Source organism: Anarrhichthys ocellatus, unplaced genomic scaffold (genome assembly GCF_004355925.1).
Source record: "Anarrhichthys ocellatus isolate YVR2014 unplaced genomic scaffold, GSC_Weel_1.0 scaffold5, whole genome shotgun sequence".
Classification (NCBI taxonomy): domain Eukaryota; kingdom Metazoa; phylum Chordata; class Actinopteri; order Perciformes; family Anarhichadidae; genus Anarrhichthys; species Anarrhichthys ocellatus.
In genome coordinates this window covers 9504708-9523376 of record NW_022280035.1, presented here as the reverse complement: position 1 = coordinate 9523376, position 18669 = coordinate 9504708, and the positions used below count along the sequence as shown (strand labels likewise).

Here is an 18669-nt window from a genome sequence, read left to right as displayed (position 1 = left end):
CTCTCTCTCTCTCTCTCTCTCTCTCTCTCTCTCTCTCTCTCTCTCTCCCTGCTGCTGGTTTTTAATGGCTTCCCTCCAACCAGCCTTCTAGCTTCACCGCTGTACAGCATCACACTGAGAATATAGGCGTGCTTTGGAGAAAAAAAACGTTACTGAATATATGCATGCAGATGGCACTTCTTCCAAAAACCATGAGACCATAATATCATAAAGAAAGCATTGCTGTGAAAAACAGTATCTACTCAAATACAACACTGAACCACTTTAAATAATGAAAGAAAAGTTTTTCTTTCATGTTACACTAGTGATTATTTTGAGAGAGATACTGTCACAGTTTTCAGATAACTGCCTTTTGTAGATAAATAATGCTTTAGAAACTTAAATTAATTCTGTACTCAAAAGATGAAAGTAACAGACACACACAAACTAACACCCCCATACTCTGTAAAAACTCTCCATATCCATCAACATGAATGTGCCTACACATATGACAATAATTGATCTCACCACCCTATAAAGTGCCTAATAATACAATTGGAATGCAATAGGAAAACAGCAGTGGTGGCCTCCCTTGACTGAAAGAAAGGTTCACCATTTCCTGTCTGTAGTGGTACCAAATTCCTTCAACCACCTGAGAGTATAGCCTCCTGGCCTGTGACTTCCCCAGACACCTGATTACTGACAGATTGTCTGTGTTTGGCACAATAAACCCCACAAGGGACTGAAAACCTGGGTTGTGCCATCAATATAATATGAAAACGGGATATGGTGTTCCAAGATGGCACACATTCATAGCATTTAAAGTTGATCACTGGGCACATACACTGAAAAAGCCATTCGGCCATTTTGGTCCCATAGCAGATTATAACCTTTCTCTGGCTGAGGCGGCCACACAAATGCCATGAAATGAATTTGTTAATATGGCTCCAAACCAATTGTTCTTTGTTGTTTTAAAGTCATTTTCTTTCATAGACTGTATATAAAAAGTGGATGTGGTTACCGTGATATTACCCATTGGTTTGTGGACTAGTGTTTTAGCCGTGAGTTTGGCATTTTGGCCATTGCCATATTGTTTTTTTGGAACCAGAAGTGACATTAGAGGACGGAGCGAAGTACAGCCGAACACTGAGCAAGGCATTTTTAGGCGACTAAAATGTTACTAACTTTTGTTTACTGAAAACACACTGTGAAAGGGTTAAAGAGTTCTAAGACAAAAACCTGGCCAACACCCAAACACCGTGGTGGCAACCTGTCACTCACAAGGCAGCCACGACCTAAAGCATACCCTGCTTTATCATCTATTTTACTCTAAACAGGACCATCATTTACTAAATGAACATCGTGCTGGATTGAAGAAGACTTGAAACTCGCGATTGAGACCATAAACCAATGTTTACAATGTTTACTGAGGTAATAAAAAAAGTGACAGAAGTCTTTTCTTTTTTTTGCAAATAAAGGAGTTGCCCCCAGTTGTCCATTTGAAACAATGCAAGCTTATGGCATTAAATATTGAAACAAGTATGTTTTGGGCCAGAGTCACATGATTTGCAATTCAAGCAGTGGCGAGGGGAAGCTAGACAACCCTGCCAACTGATGAAAGATGCTTCATGCTGTGTGTCCATGCCTGTCTGCATGGGCTGACCTTGAAGGCAAAGGCATAGAAAAAATTGAAAGTGGGCTACATGTGCAGTACTTGCCTCAGCCTCAGGAGATTGATATGCTGCGTTACAACAACCTCCCCCATGCCTGCTTGTGCCCGGTACTTTGTGTACTGCCCATACCTTATTTATTGCCACCATTTGGCAGTTCATCATGAGGCCCCAGTGCTCGTCCTTTGCCAACATTGTTTCTGTTGTCCCAATAGCAAAGGGCTAACCATAACTGCCTGTAGATTACTCTGCAACCTGTAAAGGGGAACTACATGGGCTCCTTCCCATAAACAATAGACACAGTTGCACCGGGCGCATCTGTAGTAGGGCCAGACTGGTGATACCATGAGCCCTAGGAGACAGTGTCCCTGTGGCCTTGGCTTCTAATCTGAATCGTGAGAGAAACTTTCTGAGTAGAGTCTGCTAAACGCAATTTGGGAATCCACCTCTAGGCCCACAAACCATGTCGTCAGGGGAGGCTGCAGCCTTGCTCCATGAACAAGCAAGTCTCTCTTAAACTTAAAGAGCAGCAAAGCCTATCCTCTCAAACACATACTGTATATCTCTTCCACATAAGTCAACCTGCTCTCCTAAAATCAGTCCAAAAAATACCAGATTTTCAGGTAATTATTATTAGAGTAAAAACTTGATTATATTAGTGTTGGGCCTGTAATCAGTTAGAAATGCTGGGGTCACATGCTTTTAGTTATAGTAGTAGAACAAAAGCAGATTTAAGATAAGGAATTTAATTAAAGACAAAGGATAGATTAAAAAGATGTGTTAGTGAACAAGAAATAGATTCATCTGCTATCTTTAGAAAGTGTGGCACAAGGTTATCAGGGGCGTCTGATTTGCTGATGTCTAAAAGCGTTAATGCTTTGTGTACCACTGTGGTCGAAACAATTAAAATAAAAAGGATTGCTAACAGTTTTTGATAGAAAAGTTGTCACCTTCTACATGAAGTTACATTTTCTTTCCATATTAGGAATCAGCTGTATTTCCTCATAATCAAGATCTCTAAATAACACCACACTCCATGAAATATTTTATATAATGCTTCCTTATAATACACAGCTTAGCTTTAGGATTTTTTTGTATAAGCTGCAGTAGTTGCATTGTTGCAATATATAAATTTGTTTATCCAAAACATAAACCACATCAATTTAAGGAATTTAAGAAACCACATCTTCATGGATGTGGTTTTGGTTTCAGAATGAAACTTCAGACTGACCTAGATTTGAAATCAGCTGGGGTTTTATAACCAACAGTAGGCCTGTCTGGTCCTACATTATGTTACATATTGCATGAGCCCATTAACATCAGAACAATTAGCCTGCTATTACTTTGTAACAGTATGAGTTGTAACTGTTCTGGACATTAAAACACACCTTACAGAAGTACTTACAGTCTTTAAACACTTGCACATGTTTATGTGAAGGTTTACACTGGAGAATAAATTAATAAATGATTGGGTTATGTGCCGAATACATAATGTAGGAGTGTGAACAAATATATTTCGGCATAGTGTCGGTGCATCTGTGTGTGCATGGATACACACAGATGTGTATACTTCTATGTCTGTGCAATTGTATTCTTCCATTTGTGTGTCATTTATTCCTGACTATGTACAATTTGTGCAGTCAAGTAGGTTGAAGATTGCATGCTGTGGCTTGAGCCCCTACTAGTTTTTATCTCCACTGTACTTAGCTCAGCTATAAACCTCTTCCATATTTAATAACCAGCCTGCTGTAGTTTGACCTCTGTATTTGTCTACCAGTGAAGGAAAACACATAAAATGTGACACTTCTTGTGACCATACATGGAGCGGGTATGATCTTCTCAGATGTGTTGTGTTTTCCTGTCACTCTGGCAATGTCATTGATGGATGAGGTTTGTATGAATAGAAGATGATTATAGTCTAGATAATGAGGATTGCTTTAAAATGACAGTCTGACAACTGTACTTATTCACAGTGAAACTCATTACAGTTGACAAAAAGTCCAACAATATCCATGCAAATACATAAGCTGTCTGTAGTTTATATCTTTGTCAGCTAAAGCTGTTATAATCACTATTGAATTGATAAAGAGTTCATCTTTTTCACACTGCAGTGACAATTAAATAAATATAATGTATTACTGAAGTATTCCTCAAAAATGAAACGCCATCGAGACATAAATTATGTTTTTGCAATTTTCAGACCCTTCTGCTGGGAGCAGTCATCCAAAATCAAATAAAGGCACACATCTAATGTGTGTGCCTGCACATACATACATACACACACTCAAACACAAACAGACACATGCTGTCAGGGTGAAGGGAAGCAGTGAAAAATGTAGGCATGGGAGCTATGGCAGCTGTGCCCCCAGAGGCTTGCATCTGGTCCAATCTGGCAACACACACACACGCATACCTGCTGCCATGAGCCAACTGGACAAAAATGGGTTTGGCAGCAGAAAGTTTCGAAGACTCTGGATTGAGCACATAAAGCTTGGATTAGGTTTTTCAACATAAAATACTGACTTCATGGTTAATCATTTGCATTTATTTTAATTGCAGATTGTTAGGGAAGCATAATGCATTCACTTAAGAAAAAAAGATTTGCCATGTTTTTCTGAATCAACAAAATTATTATCTCGGTAATTTTGAGAAAAGTTTTAATGGAAAAATGTTCTCAAGTGAATGCATTATGCTTTTGCAGATTATTGATACACTTATCGTATTATAAAATGTGTATCTGTTAATCCATAATTGTTTAGTTTCTTCAGTGGATAAAAAAATATTGAAATTATTGAAATTTTCAATAAAATCCAAAAGGAAGAAGTCTTACATGAGTCCATCATCAACTCTGTTAAGCAAGGAGAAAGGGCCTGCTAATCACTGGGAGATAAAGACTGAGCCTTCTGCTTGGCTTTGACAGTGTTATCTTCGATATGGTGGTGTGGGGGCCCTATCAAAATGCGATTAAAATGACTGACATAAGCTATCTGCTTTCTCTCCACAGGTCCGCATATTCCCTTACCTGATTGGTCGAGAGTCAGCCTTCGCAGATAATCTGAAATGGATGGCATGTGCTAACAAAGGTGGGATCTTACAACACATGCATAGACCTCTGTGCTTTTTCTCTAATTGTAATCTGTTTTTGCAGAAGAAAGTTGCTGCATGCTGCTGTCAGCCAGGCAAAAATGAATACATTAGGAGCTCAGGATTTGTTCAGGGTTTTTTGGCATATGAGTCTGTGTGCGTGCATGTAGTTGCATAGACATGTTTGTCAGTGCTCATCAGTATAAGCATGTGTATGTGACAGCAGGCAGCTGGTTCCAGTTGCAGCGACCAGATATGTCACATTACATATTCCTCTAAGCCTAAAGTCCAAACTATCTTGACGATGTGCCACTTTCCAGTTGCTTGGTGTGTGGTCATGGTTGTCTCGGTGTGTAGAGCACTTTCCTTTAGGTTCTATATTTAGCTGAGAGGTGGGTGACAGAGACAGGCTGGCTCCATTTCCTCAGACTGCTGTAGATAACACAGGCAAGCCCTGGGTCACACAAGGGGTGTGCATGTGTTTTTAGCTGTGTGTGTGTGTGTGTGTGTGTGTGTCTATTTATATGTGTGTAGATAAGAGGACAAGGGCATCCACAGTTAAGCTTGGAAGTGATATTAGAGAACCCATCCAGTCAGTTTGAGGGTGTTAATGGCGAAGATGAGACCTGCCTGTGTGTCGTGCTACATAAGTGTGTGTTAGTATGATGCATGATGATTCAGGCTTGTGACAGCGACATCCTCTCGAGCCTACAGGAGCTCTGCAGAACAGTCTTTGCTCTGCTCCCCAGGGTCAACATCTCTATTCCAAACTGCATCAGAGAAATTGGTTTTACTCCTTCACTGTTTTACTTTTAGTAGTTTTGCAGGCGAGAGTAAGGTATAGTGTTATGCTGTTGCCACTGTTACTGAAGGCTGTGGTGTCGAAATCTCTCCTTATGGCCTGTGATTGGAGCAAAGTATATTTTTATCGAAATGCTAAGTGTCGCAGCACAAGATGTGCTGCTAAAATAATTTTATGTCTAGGGTATTTAAATTCCACTAAGCCTTATGGCTGTACCAGCTACTAACAGGCCATGCATATGAGAATGCCTTTGGTTGCCAACCAACAAGAAAAGGATGCTGGTCTGGCCCGAAGCCCAGTTGAGCTTGATTAACTGTCTACCGTCGCTCCACTGTTCCCTGCTGTGTTGCTCACTCGACTCAGTGGCTAGTCCAACTCAGGTCCACTCTGGTCCTCTTCATGTTTAAACAACCTGTTGGTTTTAGAAGGAAAGAAAAAGACAGAAACTAAAAAAATGATAAGGTAAAAATACCTGAGGGTGTATGAGGGTTATCATTCATTGTCCATCACGGTCTTAACAAAAAGAGACCTTCAGTGACACTACACTCTCTTCTTCATCTACTTTCACTTTCCTGGTGTCTGCCCTCATAGTACAGATGATCCGTACTCTTAACATTGAATTTAGATGACAAGATAGAAAACTTGTTTGTGTGAATACAGTGTATTATTCCATCAATTAATTATCTATGCCTATCAAACATACACTATATGGCCGATGGGAAGTGGACCGTCTAGTCCGAATACAATACTTTTATGTACATATTGTCTGGGCTAGGCCTCTTCGTTTAAATTAAGAGAAATCTTAATGCTACATGATATTTTAGACGATAGGTTCCAGCTTTGTGGCAACAAGAGGCACAATGTGTGTGGTTCTGTCTTTGGGAAGTGTCATTTTTCAGTTACCGTACTCTTTGCCTGCTTTATATGTCTTGTTAAGCCCTGAATATAGAACAGTCATCAGCAAGCCCATGTGTTGTCGGAGCAACTGTGGCAGAGTGGTAGAGCGGGTCATCCTTCAATCGGAGGAACGGCATTCCTTGGGCAAGACACTTAACCCCGAATTGCTTCTGAGGCTGTGCCTTGCATGCTAGCCCCTGCCATCAGTGTATGAATGGGCATGAATGGGTGAATGCTATGTACTGTTAAAGTGTTTTGAATGTTCGGAAGACTAGAAAAGCGCTATACCATTTGCCATTTACCGTTTTCTGCCACAGAAGATAAATAATAAGCGTTTTTTGCCTGCATATCACCCAGACCAAGGTCCTTTAAAAGGATATTAATGCCTGACCAGACCATGTTGTGGCTGCCCTGTCCTGTGTGTACGACAGGTGTACCATGTCACTGAAAGGAGGGAGCATTCATTGTTTCTCTCCCCAGCTCATCTCACTGGCCCCGGTGGCTCAGCCTGAAGGATGCCCTCAGCCTTCCAGAGGGAGCAGTCATTCTTCACTTACCACTGTGATGAACAATGCAGTGAGACTGAGGCAGCTCGCTTTGTGTGCGATGCGAGTCTGTGTGTTGTCATTGTACTGTCTGCTGGAATAATAGCCGGAACCGAATTTCTCTGAGGATGAAAAGGAGGAAGTTGTCAAGGTTCACTTCCAGGTCAAGTTCGGGGGCCAGTGCATTCTTGTCGCTATAGTGATTGCAGTAATCATGTGGCTTTAATTCTCCCAGTGTTAGTGTACCATATAAACTTTTAGCCTTCATAAAAAATGTGACCGTGTTGCAGATTTGAATTTAGATTATCAGTGATGGATTCTATCCTTAGTTATTTGGTAGGATATGTGGCATCCTTCATGGATCTGTGTATTGTATCTAGATTCTAGCTCGTTTACTCCCTGTGGAGTAAAGGTCGTTGCCAGGAACGATGACCCCAAAATCTATTTCCTCCAGCTATGATTTTCTCCTTGACTGCCTCACAGTGATGAAGGCAGTTTGCTGTTTTTACGGATGGATGAAAATGTGGTGGTCTCTCTCTTTTCCCTTATTCTCAGTGTCACATCTTGTCCTCTCTCTCCCTCTGTCTCACTGTTGTCGTGATTCCCTCTCTTTCTCTTCCCAACTCTGCCCCCCTGCTGACATAACAGTATATTCCCTCCTGCACATTCACATTAGCATCATAATGGTGACATTACCAGCGTAGGAAATGGCATCGCATTTGGTTTAACTGAAATAGCTTTTCTACGGCATTTACATACCACTTACTCATTCACAAACCCATGCTGGTTTGCTCTCACTCGTACGCCACTGCGAGGTATTCCTCAGCTATAACTCATACAGTACATGTATCCAGGTGTCCATTTGCTTCATCAAGCAGATACAGTTTCTGTGCTTTGGTACAGAGGTAAATAAAATGGGAGTGACGGCTTAGATTATTTAGCCAAGCTGATGTTGGATGTGACACTTGCTGCAATGTGAAACAGATTTGAGACACAGACACTGTACATCTAATTTCTGTTTCAGGGCAGCATAGTGTGTTGGGAGACTCTCCATTGTTCACAATCATCTAAGTTAAATGATTCATCATCATTTCTCTCCTCTTCCTCCCCTCTCTGCCCAACAGGCTACTTCACTCAGATTTCCACATTGGCAGATGTGCAAGAGAATGTGATGGAGTATCTCCACGTGCTGAGTCGTCCCAAGGTGATCGACCGGGAGCACGACACGGTGTGGACTGAGGCCTACGTCGACAGCACTGTGAGTTGATACCATGTCTTACATGGTATTGGATTCCAGTTCCCACAGTCTTTACTTATACAAACACACACTGGATTGTGGACACAGAATATTCGGTGATGGATTTCAATTTATTCTATGAAGAAAACGTAAACCATAATGCACAAAAAAAGTACATTAGCATCTTCAGGAACGACTTGTTTAAATCCAAAGGAGAATAGTAGTGACAACATGCAAGCGGAGGCCTGACACTGTGTTTTCCCGTCGTGCGTCTCAGACTGAATGTGTGAAAGTGTGTGTGAGCAGCAGATGGAACCATTAAGTCAAGGACTGCTGTGTGTGTTTGGGAGTTGTATAGCATGAGTACAACACACTGTGGCACATTGGTGAGTTGGTCTATGATCTCTCAACCTCAGACACTGGCCAAACACAGTTGATTTTCACTCTAATATTGCAGCAAGCTCATATAATCACGTGCATTGCTAAAGTCCCATGCTTTATAATTCTGTGGCACAGACATTATCATCCCTAAAACGCCCCGAAGGATAACGCCCTTATATAATAAATAGGATCCTCTTCTAAACCTTAATATACACACAATATACTGGAGTTTCCATGCATGCACAATGCTTCTCTTTTGTTGGTTATTTTGCTTGGCCATAAAGAGTGAATAGTAGCCATTTGTCTTCCAATATTTTTTCGAATGGATTATGAGAGAGAGCTTCAAAAATGTAAGGAGACAAAGGCAAGTGCTCTCTAGCAGAAAACCGCACAGGCTATCAACACTGCATGAAAATGCATTATTTCTTCCTGCGATCCTCTTCATATTCCTTTTTCTGTTTTTCTCTGCTTATTCCCTTCCCTCTTTGCCCTCATTATCCCCATCCATTTATCACAGTCAAAGTACATTCACCCAACACTGATTCAACACTAACAGCTTAAGTGTTGTTTCCTCTGCTGTGACCCTCCCAGCCATAAAGCTCTCCTCTCTTGACACAGTCACTGTTTTTAAAGTTGCAGTCAAAGTCAATGACAGTAGATTTTACACGCCCACAGATGCTGGCACTCCATTCAGTGGAAAATGCACTGAAAGGCTTTCCAACACTTATCCACAAACTTATTGACCCTTTCTCTCCTCCCCTCCTCCTTAATCTGTTCTCTTTAGCTCCCCCAAGCACAAAAGGTAAAAAAAAAATCTGACTTGAGGTCATCGCTGTATTGTGCTGTGTTGAGGCCTGGTGTGTGTTCATGTGCATTTCACGTGCATGTGCGTTTTGGTCTCTGATCTCTGCGGGATGACGGTATAATTTGGGTGAACTAACTACCATACTGACCCATGGCATTTTCTTGTGTGTCAGTGTCGTATGTCGCTCCTCAACTTCCTGATTCAAACCATGCATTGTGGTTGTCAAAGGTTCAGTTGATCGCTCTCCTGTGCACGTCTGATCAAGCACACGTATGTGCACACGCTCACAATCATTCATCATTAGTGATGCTGTGTTGGCTGTGCTTTGCCAGTATCTCCGGGGCTGGCAGTGTGACCATATGTGTAAGTGTGAGGCTATGTTTTTGCTCTTTTGTGACTTTGGTGTGAAAAACGACGAGATTGCCTGTGTTATTTGTCTTGGTAGAATTCTCCAGAAAAAGCTTTTTTGTCATCTTTCGGGTGAAAATCCAATAGCCTGTAATGACTGGCGGGATGGTCTGTTCTGATGCCTTATTATTATTTTCAGTGTTGTATTTTTTCCAGTGTTTTGTGAATCATATGTGAGTTGAGATAAGCAGCTCTATAATCATAACAATGATGGTGGAACAGAAGAGTGCTCTGCCCCCACATCAGCATGAGCTGAGCACAGAGCAGTCCCATTAGACAGCTGGCAGGCCATATGTCTGACATAGTACTGTTAGTGTGATAGATCCAAGCTTATTGACATTGAAGCAGCTCAGCAGAAAACAGAAATAGATATTACATTGTTAGAGATGATAATTGGGATTAGCAAGGAATCTGCACTGCTTCTTTGCATATAATCATCCCAGCACAGCTCTGGCCTAGGTGCTAGGAGCGCACAATCAGAACAGTCCTCACACACACACCCAGCATGGTGATAGTGTCTGATAAGAAGTTGGCAAAACTCCTGGGATTGGCTCAGAGTTAGGAAAGTGATGAGCATCTGGTATTTATGTTCCAGGGCTGATGTGTATCATCTTTCCAGATGTACCATTCATCCTATATTTCCTCTCTGCTCCATCCCTCTCAGTGCGACCCAACAATCTTTCTAGCCCTTCCCCTTTCTTCCTCTGTCTCTCCCTCCAGCTCTTCTCCCCCCCCCCACCTGTGCTATCCCCTCTTCTCCCTCTCCCTCGTCTCACCAGCTTCATCCATCATTCTCTGCCTCATTTGGCTTTGTTTCCCACTCTGTCGGATGAACTGACACAGGAGCACAGGGATGATGGGAGGGAGATGGGGTAGAGAAGAATGTGGAGTGGAGGGGATAGTGAAGGACGAGTGTAGGAAGGACGAGAGAGAGAATGTAAGATATTTGAAGACAAAGTTGGAAAGAGAACTTAAAGGATGTAAAGAAGGATGCAGGGTTGAGAAGATGGTTTTTGCACTGAAGTTCACAGAACAAGATTGATACTTGGTAAAGCATGAAGCCAGACAAATGAGAATGCTGTGAGCAGTTGATTACCTTTGGATGATGAAATGAAGTAGTAAGCTGTTCAAAATGTCTAGCAGTGTCCCCGACTAAGAATTTACATGGTCAAATCTGATTGGTCAAGTCTTGCCTTAAGTCGGCGGATTGTATAATCATATTTTTTTTCTTCCATGGCGGTAAAGCTTGTATGTATCAGTAGAAAAATAGTAAAAACAACAAAATTATTGGTCACATTACTATTGCTGAGCTGTTGTTTCAGAACAACGGTCAGCACTGTTTGCTGTGCGTAGGGTTTGTGCGTGTGTGTGTGTGTGTGTGTGTGTGCGTGTGTGGTTGCGGTGCTGTCCGTGGTACCGTTGCAGAGGGGACATCAATAGAAAGAGTTACATGGTTTCCTATCCTGCTGGCATTTCGTGGTTATATATGAAACTTTCGTTCCTAATTTCATTTTCCCCGTTGTATCAATTCGCAGACATAATTGAAATGACAAAGAGGCGAAGGGACAATCAACGTGAGAGAGAAACACAAGCCAACAGCTGTTTCTGCCGCCTTACCCCACTGATTTTAGAGAATCTTTATCTCATTCAAAATATATCAATTGCTCTGATAGTGCTACCTGCTTATGTGAGTGTTCTTGTTAATAAATACATAAATTAAATATATATATAAAATATAAAATAAATAGCCATTTTTTTTAAATGTATGAATGATGAATGATTCTTTGTTTCATTACCACATTTTTACGTCACTGCGAGTGTGAGATTGGCAGTCGTATCAGGCTCCTGTTATCGAACAGTCGACTATTTGCGGTCACCCCTAAAAATGTTGTGACGGATGAAGATAAACTTTTCCACCATTTCAAAGTAAAAGCGTTAATTAGGACTAAAGCAATTCAGAGCATAGATGTGCCTGGTCCGTGCCATCTCTGCTCCCCTTTGTGTAAATGTTCGTTTCCTCTCAGGAACCTACGGGGGGCTTTGGCTCAAGGGCTTACACACACCAACATCATTAAAGCCGGTCTCCAAGGAAACAAGGGTCACCTCGTCCACCAGAACACAATTTGTCAAAGCAACCTAGATTAAGAGGTGTCCTATGAGACCGCAAACACAGTGCAGGGTGGGTGCATCTGAGCCCTCTGAGGGGTGCAAGTGTGTGGGCATGTGTGGGTATTTGTGTCAGCGGGTGAATAAAAGCCTAGAGGGGTTATTTTTCATTCTCTGACCCGCAGCAGGGGAAAGGACTTACACACCCAATTTGTTCTGACTGATACAGATAAAGTCACGGAGGAAATCATGATGCGGATTTGGTCCAAATGTGTGTTGAGTTCTGACCTTGCATTAGAGGTTGCAGGTTATGTACTATATGTCAAATTCTAGATACAGAGCACTCCCTTAGGGACTTGCAGCACAGTCAGCAAAGTCACTTATTTAGGGTTAAAGGAAGTATCTCTTTTCTCTCCCGGGTTTGTATAATGAAGCATAGGTTTAAAGGCCTTTCCTCCTCTGGGTAGGGTAAGTGAGGATCCTTTGTAGCTGTGCTGTTGGCTTTGAATCTTACAGATGCGGTTGCTTTTGTTATCTGCTTAATTATAGTATGTAATTTCCCAGAGCAGCTGGGCAAGCCTGATTTACACCAAATGCACATATACTGGAAATAAGCATGTTAGGTTAGTGTTGTGCAAAAAGTACACATTTGATAGGACTGCTCAACAGCAGCTCATGGGGATACACAATAAATGTCAGTCCATACGTTTGCCCAGCTGTGATATATGATCCAATAGATCTGAACTTGGAAATAGATTTTATATTTTTAGATGAGGCTCTGCTCGCTTTCGCTGTCCTTTGATCGATCCCGTTCACCAGCAGCAAGGGTGTCTATTGCTACAGCAGCTGTACTTAGGTGTGTTTTGTTCTCTCTTTGATGCCCAATCCTCCGTCCTGCATTGCTATTACTACCTTTCTCCAAGCAGGTCACCAATTCCCCTTTTCCCAGTGCCCGAGGAAGACAGAATGCATGTTAGCGGTTTCCTGTCATTACCTATTATTACTGGAGGTAAAAGGGGGGTGAGCGCTGGAGGAAAGAGAGTGTACAGGAAGTATGTTATGTTCAGTTAAGTATTTCACTGAGAGAAAGTGTGGAATCTAATATTAAATAAAGTCAGTCTAACAGACTGATTCTCTATTGATTGCTGCAGCAGAAAAGGATCAAATGCAACATGATTTATGTTTTATGTTGTCATCTCTAACTCAACACAACTGTGCATTGTGTTCTGGGATTCATTTTGCACTTAATGGACCAATTACTTGTGGTGACTGCAACGTAAACTGCGTGAGTGACTGACATTTAGACAGTTTTGACATTTCTGAGTGGACAAGGTCGGACCACTTTTTGCAGAGTGGGAAGCCCTCCTCCAGTATCTTCATAACAGTGTCAAGCTTTCATCTCTAATGGATATCGTCGTCAGAGACAGAAAGCCGCTGAAAAGATAAATATCATAATTATTCCAGTAGTCTTTAGGGAGTGAAGATACCAGATCCAAACTAGAAGCACTGCCTTTGGATAAGCTTATTCTGCAAGAGATCAAAGGCAGGCTGGTGATTGGACACATTTTAAGGCAAATAATAAACATGAATAAAACATGTCATGGAAGTTTTTTAGGTCCCTCAAGAAGATAACATGACTAGGTCTGCAGCAGAATTCCTATCAGGTTCACTACTGAAGGAACGAGAGTAATGCAGCTTGAAATAATCACTCAATGAGTGTGACAAGATTCATTCAATGTGTATGATACCATGCAATGTGTTGTGTAGTTACTTTTCTTTTGTGACTATAAAGATAATGTTTCATCATTAGCTTCCCTCTTCTCCCTTCCCCCCTCTCTCTCTCTCTCTCTCTCTCTCTCTCTCTCTCTCTCTCTCTCTCACCCTCTCAATTGCTATCTTTCACTTTTCTTCCCTCATGACTCACTCAGATGGATGACGGTCAAGGTCCGGTTCTGATGACCACAGTGGCAATGCCAGTGTTCAGTACCAAGAATGAGACTGTAAGTGCACATAAAATGCTATACAACATCCACTGTCACTACAATTATGTTTACCCAATTTGTTTTCTCCAACAAACAGTTTAGCTTAATTGAAAACACAACGCAATTACATATTGCATAACTCACGGGGAATTAAGCTTTGAAACAAAAGACACAAACTGTGAAATAATGGTTAATTGTTTGTCAAATTAATTTAAGTTTGATTAGAGTCTGTAAATTAGGATACAGTAGAGCATCACTAATTCATACATACTATATACTATAGATTGACATTGTTTATGTCATGAACAGTGGATTTGTAAGATACTGTGTTGTTTAATAACCTTTCAAATGCAATTTAAAAATAATCCTAATGTGTGTGCTTCCAGAGAAACCGTGGCATTCTGCTAGGGGTGGTTGGCACAGATGTACCTGTCTCTGAGCTGCTCAAGACCATCCCCAAATATAAGGTACTGCTCCGAACATCATTTAGCTACATTGCTGCACATAATTATAGACCTCAATGGCTATATGAGATACACCTCTATAGCATCACACCTTTTATGAATGTGTGAATATTCCCTTGTGAATGTGTCATTCATCTGGATGCTAAGTCAGTAAAGAACTGCGGCAAGTTACTTTAAAGGATTTATATTTTTTACATCTGCACGTACGCCAGTCCAACTCCGCAGTGCAGTAATCGAATGCCAAATCCAGTAGCAGATAAATCAAAGGTTTTGTATAAGTTTTGACACTGATTATTCACGTCTCCTTCCCTAAATCCAATAGTGATAGGAAAATGATACACTATGTACACTAATGCATTTTGATAGTGTCCCCCGCTACATCCCCTGTGCAGATTGTTTTTACTTGACGATCTGAAGCTTGGTTGGGTGTAAGATTTTGACATTTGAAAGCGTGTTGTTTGTACGGACGTAGATTAATTACACCACCCTCCTTGCGTAGTGCAGTTCTGTGAGTTTCACCACAAAGATTCTGATAGTAAAAAAAATACAAAGAGCTTGATTAGGGCAGATTTGCTATTTAGTACAGATTATCATGCATCCATTCGGTGTGTGTGTGTGTGTTTGTGTGTATCCTTCCTAGCTGGGTATTCACGGCTATGCCTTTGCAATCACCAACAACGGCTACATCCTCACCCATCCAGATCTACGGCCACTTGTGAGTATTACCTCCAGCAACACTGAGTACAAACCTTATTATCATAACAATCCCTTTTAGGGCGCAGAGATTGAAGTTCAAATGTATTAATTTATTTTGTACCTGGGACTTAGGAATATTAACTCTTGAGTTCATAGCAAGTCAATTACTGATTTCATTGTCATATTGCGATGCCGATTGACAAGGAAAATTAGTGCGTAGTTGTGTGGGTACACCATGTGCCGTGCGTGCAGTGTGTGTGTGTGTGTGTGCGTGTGTGTGTGTGTCTGTGTGTGTGTGTGTGTGTATTGGCTGCGTGGTGGTATGTAGATGAGAAGAGTGTGTTCCAGGCCTCTGCTGTGCTGTGAATAGACAGAGATACAGCTTCTGAATGGCTGTGATTAACTCTATTGTACTCGCTTACTCCTCTCACAAGAGGATGAGGGGAGAGAGTGCAGACAGGGAGGGGAGGGAGATTGATGAGCGCAAGGAACCTGCTTAACGTGAGAATAGGTGCAGGGTGACAAAGAGGAGAGATATGGAGGCATGTGAGGAGAAGGGGAGAGGACAGAACAGACAGTGAGACAGACAGACAAACAGATGGTTTAATTGCAGTCTGATTAAAGACGTTAATAAACAGCGTTTAACAACTAATGAGGGGTGGGAGTCTGTCCTCACTGACGGATGAATGAAGAGGGGGTCACACATAAGTATGCACATATAGTACACCTTAATACACTCAATACTCTGGCCTCCAGTGTCTATTTAATGTCCATATCAAACAGGGTCAGTCAGGTAGCCAGAGGGGGAGAGGGGATGACCGTTTACCGTTTAAATTTGGCTTGATATGAAGAAGACAAGTCATCATTGTAGGTGCTGTGCTTCAATAACCAGTCGATTAAATGAATATTTTGACATTTCAGGTAATACACGTATTCTAGTTCTTTGCCAAGGGTTAGATGAGACGATCACATTTGTCTGTTCAGTATGAAGCTACCACCAAGAGACAATTAACCTTGCGTAGCCTCACAGTGATGACACCACTCTAGGGTTGTACACTGCGGTATTACAATTGACTGTTATCGTACATTTGCTTATCTATGGTATTGAAAAAAATGAATTGACTCCCTTTAAAACTACAACTTGTTGTTTTTGTGCTTTCAATGTGCAGATAGTGTGGACTTTTTCTGTAATGTTGAACAGAGCCAGGTTAATTGTTTCCCCTTGCTTCCAATCTTTGTGCTAAACTAAACTAACTGTCCCCTGTCCTGACAGAAAATACGTCATTTATGTACATTATCATTTGTCATTTATTTATTATTATGCTTTTATCTTGTTTATATTATTGTAATTCTACTGGGTTTTAAACAAAACAAACTAATTGAGAATGTTGGGCTCATAGAAATTGGGATTATAATGACTAATATAATATAATAAGTAAAAAAAGAAAATAGATGAATTGATAGTAAAAAAAAATTAAACATTAGTTGCAGCTGTAGTATGGTGCAGTATACAGTATAGTATCTGTCTGTGCATGCATGCATGTTCACATGGGCCTGTGTGTTCAGTATGGAGATGGCAAGAAGCGAAAGAAGCCAAACTACAGCAGTGTGGATCTGTCTGAGGTGGAATGGGAGGATAAGGATGACACGGTGAGACACTTGTAAAGCTGCATTAAGCATCATAACAGTACCTTTCTCAATGTAAATCTGATGTGTAAGATTTGGTATGTTCTTTGTGCCGCTAGCTGAGGAATGCCATGGTCAACAGGAAGACAGGGACCTTCTCCATGGAGGTGAAGAAGAGTGTTGACAAAGGGGTGAGGAATCCATAATTCACACAAACAAGCACTTTCCTGATGGTTCCAAAGGGTGAGCCAGTGAAAATACTCAGCAGGGAGAATCCACTCTGCCAGGGGGTTGTCACACTTGGCACAGTGATGTACAGGATTGACTTAGGGATTTTGTTTCCGATTTTGTTTTCTCTGCAGCATGGGTGTGTTTCTGTCTGTGAGTGTGAGCCCGTTATCTCCACCAAGCACATGCTGCTGAGTAATACAGACATACACACTCAAATGTACACAGACGCATATTCACAAACCTTATCCAACTACTCACACACTGCAAAAACACACACCCATCTGCAATGTAGCAGGTCCTGTGACAACCACAGCATGTATTCCCTGCACCACTAGATGGAGCCAGACTGCAGGAAATCACATCAGATAACTGCCATCGCACTGCCTACTGTTTACTGCAGCGTAAAAAATGAAATGTATTCATCTTTTATTTCAGAAACGTGTACTAGTGTTGCATAATGATTACTACTACACAGACATCAAGGGGACTCCTTTCAGGTAAGAAAACTGGAGAGACTTCTGTGAACAGTGAACAGAGTTTAGAACAACTTCAGAGTTTAGAAATTCTGAATTTCTTTGCAGAAAAAATAACTGGTGAGTTGTCATTTGAGAAAAAAATGTTGTCATTTGTTTTTAGTCTAGGGGTAGCTCTTTCCAGAGGCCATGGAAAGTATTTTTTCAGAGGGAATGTCACAGTAGAGGAAGGTAGGAAATCCTTCCTTTTTACGTAATCTGCATTATTCACTTTTAGTCATTTGTTTCCTGTATCGTTTGTGGTCTATTATGCTCTATCCCCCCTACAGTCGTGGAAGTTTTCAGATACTTTACTAAAGAAAAAATGTATCAAATACCACATTACAAGTAAAAATCCTACTTTCAGAATTTTACTATTATATATTATTTTACAATTAGTATTATCAACATACTGTACTTGTTCGAACCTTTTATACAGGGGAAAAGAGTAATATTTGTTTTATATAATTTACATTTTAAATATTTTTAATTTTATAAAGATAAGCAGCTTTATAATTGTGTCACAGAAAGCCTAATTGGGGTCAATAATGACTGCGGTCAGCTCTGGCTTCTGATTGCCTAAAATGTGTAATTTTTTGTCTGCGTTTGTCAGTTCATTTAATTAAAAACTATAAAGCCTTGAGAGGACCAGTTCATTTGGCATGCTTATAGTGTTGCATGTTTTATTATATTGCCATGTTTACATTTTTTATTTCTTAATTTTACGTTTTTTCAGTTACAGATTAAAATTTAAAAAAAACCTGTACTGAGGAGTTTTTTTAAAGCACTCATCAACTATGCACTTACTATATGCTTAAGTGGGCATTTTCACAAAGTGGATGGAGCCACTTTAACACCACTAAAGTATTGCAAATAAAAATACTACCGAGTGGCCCCTTTCAGATCTTTATATTATTATATTATAGGATTGGTATTACTGATGGGTTAACATGCTAGCAGTATTTCACTGTTTTAACTAGTTGAGGTAGAATTAGCTTTAACTACTTTGTGTACTGTTTTGTAGTTTAATTAGCAGAAATGATTTATATTTTATAAGCTATTGTTATGATTTTAATCTTCAGAGTAACTTGTTACTGTAACTTAAAAATACTGTAAACACATGAAAGGTTAAATGTACAATAGATATAAATGTGTTATGTTAGTAAGAAAGTAGCATAATCACTCACACTCACTCACACACACAGACACACAAACCTACACACACACATTCAATATTAATGTAG

General features: G+C 40.7%; 1 protein-coding gene across 2 annotated transcripts in view; it reads left to right on the top strand.

The window, feature by feature from the left end:
- The window catches only part of cacna2d3a (calcium channel, voltage-dependent, alpha 2/delta subunit 3a), a 106181-nt gene that overhangs the window by 55254 nt on the left and 32258 nt on the right, over positions 1–18669 (top strand). Inside the window, exons 11-20 of one of the 2 annotated variants that reach the window (XM_031845533.1) lie at positions 4654–4732; positions 8102–8235; positions 9380–9397; positions 13843–13914; positions 14283–14363; positions 15001–15075; positions 16623–16706; positions 16802–16873; positions 17349–17410; positions 17550–17617. In XM_031845533.1, coding sequence (XP_031701393.1) covers positions 4654–4732; positions 8102–8235; positions 9380–9397; positions 13843–13914; positions 14283–14363; positions 15001–15075; positions 16623–16706; positions 16802–16873; positions 17349–17410; positions 17550–17617 — 745 coding nt within the window. The remainder of the gene's footprint in view (positions 1–4653; positions 4733–8101; positions 8236–9379; positions 9398–13842; positions 13915–14282; positions 14364–15000; positions 15076–16622; positions 16707–16801; positions 16874–17348; positions 17411–17549; positions 17618–18669) is intronic. The other variant, XM_031845534.1, reaches the window with a different exon arrangement.